This window comes from Varroa destructor, unplaced genomic scaffold (genome assembly GCF_002443255.2).
Source record: "Varroa destructor unplaced genomic scaffold, Vdes_3.0 BEIS01000004.1, whole genome shotgun sequence".
NCBI lineage: Eukaryota > Metazoa > Arthropoda > Arachnida > Mesostigmata > Varroidae > Varroa > Varroa destructor.
In genome coordinates this window covers 13,108,500-13,121,503 of record NW_019211457.1, presented here as the reverse complement: position 1 = coordinate 13,121,503, position 13,004 = coordinate 13,108,500, and the positions used below count along the sequence as shown (strand labels likewise).

The 13,004-nt window shown below is 43.1% G+C and overlaps 1 protein-coding gene across 2 annotated transcripts in view; it reads left to right on the top strand.

The window, feature by feature from the left end:
• LOC111249575 (uncharacterized) overlaps positions 1 to 5,416 on the top strand; it is a 38,082-nt gene extending 32,666 nt beyond the window's left edge. Inside the window, exons 4-6 of one of the 2 annotated variants that reach the window (XM_022803589.2) lie at positions 2,216 to 2,523; positions 3,538 to 3,931; positions 4,348 to 5,416. In XM_022803589.2, the coding sequence (XP_022659324.1) occupies positions 2,216 to 2,523; positions 3,538 to 3,931; positions 4,348 to 4,463 (818 nt within the window). In that variant the 3' untranslated portion in view covers positions 4,464 to 5,416. Of the gene's footprint in view, positions 1 to 2,215; positions 2,524 to 3,537; positions 3,968 to 4,347 lie in introns of both variants that reach the window. The other variant, XM_086988876.1, reaches the window with a different exon arrangement.
• The last annotated feature ends 7,588 nt before the right edge of the window (positions 5,417 to 13,004 follow it).

Sequence of the window (13,004 nt, the reverse complement as noted above, 5' to 3'; positions counted from 1 at the left end):
AGGGCTAACTTCAACAAGATAGATCTGTCTCCACTGAACAAAGTTAACTGATAGGCAATAGGCAATACAAATTTCGTCTAAGTTTCTCACAATGAGTATTTAAATTTCAACCATATAAGACTCAGCCGATGGCAATAAACTGTTATCGACTGTAGCAGTGCGTGAAGCTCTTTCGCCAAAACCCTGGTACTTGATATAAACTACTCTGCCATATTCATATTTTGGCTGGATTCAAGGGAACGGAGGCTCTTGAACGAAGTCAACACAATTTTTTTCTGACACATACGTCCTTATCTGAGCTAACTCAGGTCTAAAATTAATATCTCGGTTTAATGTTTGGTAATATGGATGTTTATTAACTATAAAATCCCTGTTTATTAACTGTAAAATGATTTTACCAGTTCTTTTTCTCTCGGTTCTTTTTTTTTTTGTTTCAAGTACTGATGCAATTTAAATAGACGTTTACTTAAGTTTACATGTATAATACGTACATAGATGCAACTCTATTTGTCCGCCTGTACTTCACTAAGGTACCATTTGTTTTGGCATGACCGGTTGCCGGTCATGAAAAAAAAAGTTACGCATGCGCCAACAGCTCATTTATAGCTTCGTGATTTAAATTTAGAAATGGTATCTTTAGTTAGGTATATTAATGGAGATCTCTATTCTTTAATCAAACCTATCATTTACAAGACGTAAAGGCGTTAAATGATGTTCTAGCCTCTTGTGAACTTAATTCGCATACATTCGAGTTCTTCAAGCTGTGACGTCAAGCACGACGAAAAGTAGAGGGAAGCAAGCTTTTTTACTCACACAGTGATCAGTAGATAGTGATAAAACAAGATGCATAAGGAAAACACATGTTATTTATTAAATAACAAAATAAAATTCTAACAGGTCTTTACTGGACATGAGACAATAGACGAATTCTTTAGTATCCACTGCGCTGGCGTACTAACATAACGAATTATGCCGACGCTCCATTAGAACGACGAAATTCATTGTCTGCCGTTCCCAACACAGGATCGCTCGTACTCATCCGAAGTAACAATCAAACATCGACGAACAGAAACACCTATATTAACATGTTCCTTTAAAGACTTATATCCATAGCATAATTATCACAAGCACGCTCCACTGTCGGCAACCAGCCATCGTGACGCCAAGGGGCATTTGACAGCGGCTCGTTTCTTGGAACGCAGTCTTAGTGACGCGTCAACAACGAAGCCGATCAGCGCTGGCGCACCAGTCAACGCGCGTTTACGTATCCTCCATCCCTCTTTTTCTTTCTCACCCATGGCTGAGGCTTTAGGTATCGTCTACATCGAAGACGCTTGGAGCGTGTCACTTTTTATATCGAACACGCAAACTGCAGACACGATGCAAACGTCAAAGTGGTCCACAATGGCGTCCGTTAGACGGAGCCACTGTAGTCAACATCCAAGGTCCATCCCTTTCCCTCGCATGGCTACGGAAACATATGTAGGCCCCTCTTCTATACGTTCTGTGATTTGCCCTTGCACAGCGACAGCTTTTGAGACATAATTCGTATAGTTAGGGGACTAATCTGACTAGGTTCACTGTCTAAATTTGAAACGAAATAGAGTTTAGACCCCTTTTGTGTCTGTCGGTTATCAATAGGCGTATACACACAGCAGATATAATCCGGATCTGATCTGGTTAGCAATGGTCGACAGCAAACACAGTTACAGTCGAAGAAGAAAGCTAAAATAGTTGATAGCAGGTTTCGACCTGATTCGTTTGAAGTCTGCATAAAACAGTTTCCTCGGTGTCTAAAGATAACGTCGTCATCTTTCGCTGTGAACTCTACCACCGATATCATGACGAATGGCGCATGTGTCGAAGTTTAAGAGCATTATGTCCTTTGCAGTTCGTTCCTTACGGACTATGTCCTAAAAATTCTATCGGTTTTTAACGAGCCTATAGCTATCACTCACTTCCAAAATATGTCGGTGAAAATTATTTCACCTCAGAACATTTCCTCTTACTGTTAGTTCGTTTTTTGATAGTTGCTTTTAATTAATATTTAAAATTTCAACGGAATTCTGATGTAATGATTATATTAAGTTATGGCTCATTGACGCAGATGCTCTAAAACTATACGAAAAACAACACGAATATAAGCTTGTATGAATAATCCTTATTTCGGCCCTTCGTCCTTGCTCTGATTGCATGCCGTCCTTTTTTTCGTCAGAATCAAACTACCGCAGTTCATGGGCAGGTCGGGCTTCGCCATCGCCCCCGCATGGGGTAGGCGGCGTCGCTGGAGCAGGCGTCCTTGGCAGTGGTCAGATTCAACTGTGGCAATTTCTCCTTGAGCTGCTCTCCGACTCGTCAAACGCGAGTTGTATCGCATGGGAAGGCAGTAATGGAGAATTCAAACTCACTGATCCTGACGAAGTTGCCCGGCGTTGGGGCGAACGAAAATCCAAACCCAACATGAGCTACGACAAACTCTCCAGGGCCTTGCGCTACTATTACGACAAAAACATCATGACAAAGGTAAATGCTTTTTTTTTTTCTCAGCACAGATCTGAAAGAGGTCTTCGAAAAAAATTGTTTGTCCTATGTACCTGGGATTACAAAACTGGACCGTGCCCATTTCTTTTAGCCCATATAGATCTGCGAAGGGAAACGATTACTTTGCGCGTTTGGAGCGCCTATGCCGGACTGAAGTGTGCTTGTTAACGAGTTTTTTAAGCTCATCAGTCTGTATTTGCCCTGCATCATAGTGAAGCATAATACGTCACCGTAAAATAGTTATATATATATGTATATATATGTCCATACAACCCGTAGACGAAAAGGGATGCGGTCGAAGATGTTTTCTATTTTTGCACACTTCGATACTTACTTAGCACAACTTTACCTTGGTATCTCTTCGGTTGTATTGGAAATTTTACATATATAAAAATTTGACAGGTGCCTCTTTACATGACGCTGCTAGAAATGTATTTGCTTTAGCTAACTGTACAATAGCGTTCTCCAGCTGAGCGTACAAATTCGCGCAAAATTATCAGACATTATTAACGTTTTTAGTTCCCTGACATCTGCTATTTTCCCGCCGAAACTGTTACTCTAGTAGAAGCTAAAAGAATCTGTTTAGTTCAAGATCCTACAGCCATCTCTGTTCGAATTTCCTTCCAGCACTGCATTTCCATACGCTTTTCGCTTGCATGATGCCATATACGATGCATAGCATGTAACGCACTAGATTGGAGTGGTTCGCAAATTTCCGCGATTTTAGCTGGTTTTCTGTCATTGTCACTCCAGCCTTAGATGAAACTCGTTTAGATCCTGAGTGAAAGTTGCTTGTCTTTACAAGCAAGCCTGGCGTAGCCATGGAGCAATATGCTTCGCGCAAACGTTCTCTTCTTTGTTGAAACGCACGTTTCTCCATCTCATCGTTTCCTACTGGCAGCTAAACACTTAGGTACAGATAACCCTTTTATTGGTTTGCATTGACGTTCGTTTTTCCGTTCCAATATTTTTACCGTTTACTGTCAAAACTTACAGGTGCACGGTAAGAGATACGCTTACCGCTTCGATTTTCAGGGTCTGGCTCAGGCAACACAGCCGCAGGGTCCCTCGACTTCGCTGGGGGTAAGTCCGTCTTCTCTGGACTCCGTGTCCGGCATGGTGGCGTCCTCCATGGGCATGAGCTCTTCTTCTGTTGGAGCAATGGGCACTGCCGTTGGAAGCGTTGCATCTGCGGCCGCTCATCATTCTGCTGGTTACCACTTACCGAGTAGGTACCATCAGTATCACCAGGCGCCAGGATCAATGACAGCTGCCCACAGCGAGCTTTTCGGCCAATCGGCGAGTTCTTACCACGCGGCAGCTCATGCCAAACTACATTTCAATTCAGCTTCCAGCATTTTTGCTCCCAATTACTGGTCTACCAATGGGAGTGAGTTGTACTATGGCTTAAATAATAATCACAATGGTAATATAATAATACTGAAATTGCAATTATATCTAATGGGTCAGTTGCACCAAAAACAGTAATGTATTGTAGTAACTAAAACATTAAGGTAATAACATAATTTTCAGTTTTTATGCGTATTTTTTCTATCAATTAAGTTTGGAAAATAACTGTGTTTAAAAAAAAACACTGCGTACTTAGCTTAGTATAGCTTTATTCTAAAAATTAACTTTATTTGAAATGTCTGAACACTGCCAACGATCACAGGCAACAACTAACTTTCACTGGAATATGTCGTGCTCAGCGCACTTTTCTAATCTTTGCACGTTATTAACTTTATAGTTTTCTTTTTAAGATCGATAAGTTCAGATTTTCAGTCTTAATGCTGTTTAACATTTCAGGTGTATGGGAGCCTCCTACGTGTAACAGTAGTAGCTATGGCGCCTCATCCTACGGAGGCTGCCCATGGCCCACTAGCTCCACGAGTATGGCCAGTTCATCCTCGTTTTCCGAGTGACACCGATTGTTACCGTTCGGAACGCGACAAATGCCCCACTAACAGAAATCTGCTCGAAAACGGATTTGTCAAGCAAGAGCAGAATCTGGTATACTTGTCTCCGAGAAATTCACCGTTCCCTTCTTCTGTCTATAATCACAAGGTGGATATGATCAGAATGAAGGGCCATACTGGTTCATACTCAACGTGTCCGCGCCCGCAGGTACCATGAAACTCAACACAGAGTAAGCAGAATGTCCTAAAAGGAGGAGTGTAACGTCAGCGATTGCGCTGTTATATGGTGTGCGACGCGACATGGCAGTAAAGTCCTGATATAGCTTTTGGGCCCTTCACAAAGAATTCCATTATTTCAGGAAAGCCAAGTCCTGCTGAACTGCGAAAGCTGAACGTAGCAGGCAGTAACGTTCACACTTAGTCATAGAACATCGTCAATGCTAAAATGAACTTGAAGACTGAATGTAAACAGATGTTTATTTTAGTTTTCATCGCACACCTGCCATCTTAGACTGTGATATTTTCCATCCAGAAGAAAACTAACTTAAGGTCCTGATCGTGATTCCGGGCTAACGCCATACCAACGTTGTCCCGATGAAGCGATCGTTCCGCCACAAACTCAGGCCACAAACTCTCAGGCCTCACGATCGCATCATTTCCGTGTATCATACATAATACTAATAAATATACATATATATATATTAAACGTAACATGAAAAAAGAAAGCGTTCGAATGAATGATTTGGCATGACGAAATGCTAAATAAAATCCGGCTCAACTGATGGGGGCCACGCAATGAAATTTATAGAAACAGAAAATAACAATGAAAACGAGCGTTGCCATGAATTGCCAATAACAACCATTGACTATTAGGATATCATATGTATGATAATGATGAATATAATATATTTGCAATAATAATGAACAGTAAAGTAAATAAACATCATGACAAAAGTAAAAATGGCTTAATTAGTTAATTCAAGATAGTGAATTTGTTATTTTTCAGTCTAGGATTAGATTCATACGGACCTTATTTCTGTGCTAACACAACTTAAACTGGACCTAATGGTAGGTCATAGCCGTCATTGGCCTATTGACCGCGCATATCGATTAAATGATACATATCTTTTATAAACTCATTCATCTTCAAAACTTTCTTAAACACAATAGACTTATTATTCCAAGAGAATATAGCCATCTTGCTAACCGAATTGTATGGAACGGTTGTTCAGAAACGATCTGAAATGATCTCGCAAATCATTTACAAATTAAAAGGAATCTTCCCATTTTAAAGGGTTCATAACTTATGCGTGTGGGTATGCGTATAACAAAAATGGCCTATCCATAGGAAAAAAAATTGTCCTATGATTAAAGGCTGAGTGCGGTGTTAGTTCCACCTGCAATACAATTTAAATTGAAAACAAGAAGCCTTAGGTAGTCTGATATTCGGATATTTTTCTGTTCTCCAGTCAAATCTTTTACCAATTATACTTCTATTCGACTAATCTTTATGAAAACATCCAAACTCTATCCAGTTCTATATATAATGTTTCACAATTTAATCTTTTTCATTGGGCTTTCCTAAATGTCTATTCTACTGTTTCCACTATCATCCAAGCTCTACCCTGCCTTCGAATAATCCACCTATTGTCTTATGCTTGTCCTTATTAGATCCACAATTGCTCCTCCAAAAAACCTCAATACAAACCCCTTCTTCATGAACCTCGGAATGTCGCCGTGTGCTCTCTTTGACATCATCTTCATGACAAAATGAACATCGATCACGGTAGATCGCTTCAGACAACGTCGCTACCGTTCCGTTTACATCGATCCGTTTGAATGGAACTGTCGTATAGAAAGTAGGTTTTTGGTTTCATTCCTATCTCAATTCTACGACATTTCTCATTGCTTCGTGCGTACGCGGATTTTAACCGCACGCGCTGTCCCCCTGGCTGACGCGTTTGCCTCGCCGAGGTTCCCATTAGTTCAGACTCTTCGACGAGCTTTATGAAACCTGAGGGTTGTGCTCACGCCTCCTCCCGCCCTCCACACAATGGTATTACGCCCTCCCCATCGTGGTCAGCTGGTGCCCACTGAAATCTGAAACGACTTCCAGCTCGCTTACCTCACCATCACCATGAACACACTCGCATGACAACACGAGTTTCCCGTTTGTCGCCCGCGAGACCTCACTGCCATGACGATCTCGTTTTCGAGCATTTGCCACCGCCAGACCCATAAGCAGCGCCGCTCTTCGCTGTTATTAGGCAGCACTGAACTTCATCAACGCGTTCTCAGTCCCTTTGATAAATGTCGCTTGATATCGTGACGATGTCCGTACTGGGAAAGGGATGGATACAGCATACGAGTGAGCCTGACGCTCTTTGAACAGCTCCTTCGCGTCTTCACCTTTCACGCTTGCCCGTGCGAACATGATACGAAAACACGTCGCACACGACATCTATGAAAATATCCCTGGGTTATCGTGGTTGGTGTTGTTAACATTGTCGATGTGTCCTGGTTTCACTCGTGTGTCGGGGAAAGTTTGGGTGATAAGGCCTTAGATGAACTACAGGACAAGGGCTCACAATAGACGGGTCATCATTCCTAGACAAGCAGTACAGAGTTAGCTTTTGCTGCCGAAAAACTTCGAAAACTATGATAGGCAGTTGCATGAAGTCCATGTGTAAGCGTTGGTCCTACGAAAAATTATAGGGGACACATCGACAGTCCTACAAATAGAACTGACGATACAACGTACTAAGTTAATGCTCATTTGGCGCTTTGTGTTATATGGAAGCATTTATTACAGCTGTGAAATTGTGTATAGGATTGGGGGAGCCGCTATGAGCCAACTGGAGGTGACGTATTAGGTTCCGCGTTTTACGTACGCTACTGCCGCTTGACGTTGCTACTTAAATGCGTTTAATGTGAGAAAATAACTATGTTGCTTAACAAAATGGCGGCACGAAACAAAGTTAGAGAAAATTAGGAGGCGACCTGTATGTGTCTGATTAGGAAATGTTGTAAACTATTACGTCCCGATATTGATGCTATTGATCTAAGTGGTAAATGAACTGGAGGTTGAAAGGTCGTAAAACCAATTTTTATTTAGTATAATAACAAATAATTTTATTTATTTATACCCGTACACTTCAAGAGCCGCGTCCGCTCGTTCGTGCAACCTGCATTGTAATGCTAAGCAGAAAATCAATGGGTACTACATACGGCGTGCAGTGGCATTTGTTGTGGCCATAACGCAAGCTGTAATGTACTTCTCTGCTAAACTTCAGGGGCACGTGAAGTGGTCGAAGTTCAAACTCCGGTGCAGACAAACATCGTACACACAAGAGAATTTAAGATTCTTGTTTATTTACAAAGCGTTTCCGGATAATTAATTTTACGAAAAAAGGTCTAGATGATGGCGCACATTGAAACGCAGCCTATTCTTTCCAATAGAAGGGTGTTATAGTTATATACCATTATTTTAATTTAAAAGTAGAGGTGACGACAGTTTTGATACTAATGCAAAAAAAGGTTGGCGAGAAATGAAAAACTCAAAAAATTTATTAAATAAAATATCACAATTCTTGCTGTGAGATATTTCGCTTCGTACCAGTATACCGCACGTACAGCCGTCGCATTATTTGCTCCCAAGTAATATTTTTAGATACTGGACGAGCTCTCGCAGCGACCAACGATTACTACATATGGTTCATCCAGGCGCTAGTATTGGGTTCGTTTCACATTGGCCCGAGCCTGTTTGCTGTGCCTGCTACCGCGTTTGTTCGAAATTAACCGACGTTCCCGCCACCGGAAGTGCCCTAACCGGATGTCAGCTCCCCCCCGTCTCTGATCCCCCACCACCCCATATCGTCCTAGTCATCATTGCTCGCTTAGACAGCCCCGTTGTCTGGACTCGGAAAGGTCTATGGGGCAGTGTGGAAGTTGGCAAAGGCACGAGTCGCCTCCACGGATCATCTCGTGACAAGCTATCCTCCCTGTGTTAGTGCGCGTCTGTCTGTAAGCACGGGGCAGGGCAGTCTGTTCGGCACGCAAGGACATGCCTATAGGTTGCGTCCCCCTAGGGATGACAGGGTGTATCCGAGTGACTATGTTTCTGTGTGCGAAATCGTAGGTTAGTTATCAGCTTTGGCCTGCCTTTCTCCTTCTCGATCTTTTTATCTTTCCTTTTCGCCCGCTTGCTCTTGGTCTCTGCCCTGAAGAGAAGCCTGCAGGGGTTTCTCGCTGCGGACTCCTTTACCCCCATCGCCATTACAACGGCGGAGCAAAGCGATGTACAACAGACAACACATGATCGTATTTCGGACTTATATCTAAATTCTAAGCGATTGCTAACCCTAATGTCGTTTTCGAATCTCTACTGCGTGTTGATGCTGTACCAATCCAGACCCGATCTTTCGCGAGTAGGTTCCATATTACCGAGAATTCTGCTGGCTTCGCTAGCTATGGCCGTATCTCTCGTAATTTCGATCTCTACCTAACACAGAGGACAGTCATCTTTCTGAGGTACCGCAAAAGCTCAGCGCTCCGTTCAGACCAAAACAGAAGTAAGGGTGTGGATAGACGCCATGGCTGCCGCCGGGGGCGTGAGCCCAAAGCTACTGCCGCGTCGAGCGAAGTGCAGCAAGGGACAAAAGACTAGATGACTGATCAGTTCGTCCAACAGCAGCTACGACGACCACGATAACGACAACGACAACGATGAGCATCAACTTACTTCAGATAGTAGAATCCGGACAAACCTGAAGCAGAAAAAGGCCGTGCGGTAGGAATTGGCAAGACGTTACAGGCTAAGTAGCTTTCATTGCCGTAACAGGAGGTGCACGGCGAAAAGAACTCCATAGGAAGCTCACAGAAGACGGTTAGCCAACCTTTGCCTTTGTCGGGCAATCCAGAGACAAAGTGATGAAGTTCGCCCGCAATAGAATAACGTACATGGGCCTGCTGTCTAGGAGAGGACACGGGGAAATGCGGTGTTGTCAAAGCAGCCGGGGGCTCGTGTTCACTTTATCTTCTGCCTGACGTCGCACAAAAGCTTCATGCGCTGCTGCTGGTAGTCGCTCTCAGCGCATACTTACTGTAGTAGATGGCTAGGAGCACTACCTCAACTGCGGTTCCTTCGCTGGCGGCGCCCTATCCGAAATCTTCAAAAAAGAGGCAGATGGGAAAAGGGAAAAAACATATATCAAGGGAGGTTGCTCATAGCATAATGTCTGTCCACGCCCACGTGATCTCTCATGCTCTCTACGCTGAGCCAGAGGACTGAGCCGTCATGTCAGCGGTTCGCTCGAAAGGTGGAAGCACGCTGGCGGAGGCGATGCCATCACGATGGAAAGAATGAGCCCTGAGCACTAGCCGTACCATTGCTAGATTAGCACTTTCTCCCTATGTTAGCGGGGACAAGGAAGATTCGGACAAACAGGATAAGACGAAAAAAAGAAGTTAGACAAAAGGCCGTGTCATGCACAAGTCGGTCAATAGCCGTCGATTGTAATTAGAATAGCTAATGCGGTCATATCTACGGACTGCAGATGCAGACGTCAAAGGCGAGTGACGATAGCAGAAATGAAACAGAACAGACAAATCAACGGAACTGATGATGTAAATGAAGGTCGGCCGTGGAAAAAAATCCGGCTGATTACGCCGATGCCGCATGAAAACAAAGTATTATGCAGAAGTGCTTCAAGGTAATGTACGGTACGTCGCTGAGCTAACTCTTTTCTAGAAAACATCCTCGGCTGGATGTCGTAGTTACAGATACTTGCGTCTGTGCGAGAGAATAACTAGCTAGTTAAAGGTTGGCGAATAAATTTATTTCGGTGTTCGAGGGTTTAGATATCTGACAGATAGAAAGATTGGATTTTACTGAAAAATTAACGCAAATTTGTTTAAAAAATTGCACCAGACGGTTTAGCCGTCATAGTTTTTAGTAGATGTTTGACTGGTACTACGGTGGAGCGTCGAGCCCTACCTCATAGTCACAGCTAACACATTTTATACCTTACTATCTTATTGAGCTAACCGAAATAGATTTTGTCAGCAGACAAAGACGATAGATCAGAATCGAAATGCTTTCTTTGGCTTTCCTAGGTGAGTAACATCGTTCGCTGTACAGTAACTGTAGCCCTCGCGAGCCGATCTGCAGTTGCAGAATATTGAACAAATTATATATCTCTAAGAAGATTGGTATAAGTCGTATTGTAACTTTTTAGACAATTAAAATAAAATTAATCTTTAAAACAGTTCTCTTAATGACGAAGCTCGTTCACATGAAGGACTATTCACCTAGCATCGACACTGTCGACAAAACTACAACGGCATGACAACAGCGCCGCCAATAAGAGATATTCACTGTGGTATTATGTGATAACTTACCACCAAAGCATAGGGAATAGTAGTACAAGACGACACACGATAAATTAAACCCTGGCAAAAACACTAAAACGTACGCTATTCGTCTTTCGTTGGGAAAAACACATTGTTTTATATATTAGCTTTCCCTTTCCCGCCGTTTCGTAAGTTGAAGATCTGATCAGTGCACAACACCATCACATCTAGAAACACAATCGCCTACATCGGCGTTTTGCAAGCTCATCTGTCGTGCGTACTACACCCTAATGTAGCAGGGGCCTTGACTAAGATATGTGTTCTCTGCGTCGTTCTTGCATCCCTTGTATTTGCCCTCCTCTAAGGCATCTCATCGCAATGCGTCATTTTCAAAAGTTGCTTCGACTCATTCTTCTCCGATGATCTCTCCCTGACTTCGTGGCCCATATATACAGATACCCGAGCGTCTACAGAGTGGCTTACCTCATGACAGTCCGCCCCATCACATTTGCCCCCTTCCCCCGACTTCCTGTTGACATCCGGCTCTTTAGGTTTCGGTTTAGACCATGCGGTGGCACAACGCCAGTCACAAACCCCACCCTGCGAAATCTCCTGTGGGGCACGGGCGCGGCGAGAGAGAACTCACGCGAGGGTCGTTGATGCAACGTCGGTTTCGGCTGGAGGGAGCTTGCTTCTCACAGTAGTGCAACACACGGCTCATCTGCAGAGTGTACCGTGCCTTTGCGTACTACTGCCATGGTAAAATGAATATTTATAACCCTTGAAAGCTTTGCAAGGGTAGGTGAGGGAAGGGGCTAAATAACTTCGACCCCTTAGCTGTGGCTGATAGGCTATGTGGGCATTTGTCAGTCTCGTCAAGCTGGACACGCACTACTTCACGGGAGTGACTCGGTGGGATTGGAAAACAGATACGCTTGACACGATAAGGCTATGTGTGGGATTTGGTGAACTAGCTATACTTTTTAATAAAATTTGCATGCATCTCCAAACTTTTGCCGGGTCGTTCGCTAGAAACGAGGCGCATGCTAAAAGGCGGGGACCTGTGCAGCAAAGTTGATTCATTGCTTTGATTGCGCGAAGCCAACATAATAACCAGACGCCTATCGACTGCAGAAGATAACCTTTCGTTTCGAAGTCAGCCGTTAGGTGGGATCTCGTATGAGATGAGCCAAAAGGATCGGCAGCACTGACAGTGAAACGTCTTAGGCGAAATCTATTCACATCTTGTACGAATATCTGCAATGTCACATTGACTGATATTAGAAGTTCTCTATAGAGGAAAAAACACAACTACAACTTTCAGGAAATGGTTGCTGGAAAAATTTCTAGAAGTATAGTCACGTACCTGTGGAAAGTTACTAAAACGAACGAATAGGATTTATTTCAGATAAAACTAGCATGTCATTGTTCATTGGCATACGATAGTGCGTTTGCCCGCAAGAAAATTCTTTATCAGATTAAGCTCTAATTTCCATCGTGATTCAGTAAACGTTTTGGCTACTACTATTATTCAGAGACTCGGCAAACAAGCGGTGGCTCAGAACTGGCAATAGGCACACCTCGTTTCGTGCCAAAAAAGGCCGCCAGCCGTTTAAGGCAGCAGCGCTTAACCAAACATACATTTGTTGTACTCCTGTAGAAATATGTCTTTCCTAAACGAACAGCATTCCTAACGAATATGTCAACTTTCGATATATCTTGAAAAGAAATTTTACAGACATCTCGTGATTTTTGGGTAGATACAATTACATTTATTACGAAAAAGCTGTGGCCGCCCATCTATTCACATGTGTTAAAGACTTGCAGTAGATGTACAAATGTAAACTGCGAAATTAAGTACAATCCAATGATAAGGTTATCTCGGAAGAACTATTCTCTGCTTTCTGCCAGGCGTTTATCAGATTTCCCGCTAATGTAGGTTCGTGTTGATTGTATCCATTCCCTAAACTGCGAGTAAGGGTACTTGCTTTCGTGCTGGAAGCATTGCAGGCTTCGTTCGTATAACTCTCTTCGAGGCATGATTTCAGCTCTTCCTCAACGAGAATGAACGATAGCAAGGCAATGTTAATGACGTTGTCTGTACACTACACGCAGATACACAGAACGTTAATAATACACATGCGGATAGTTCAATTACGTACGCGTACGATCAGTCCAATATACGCAGATATTAAT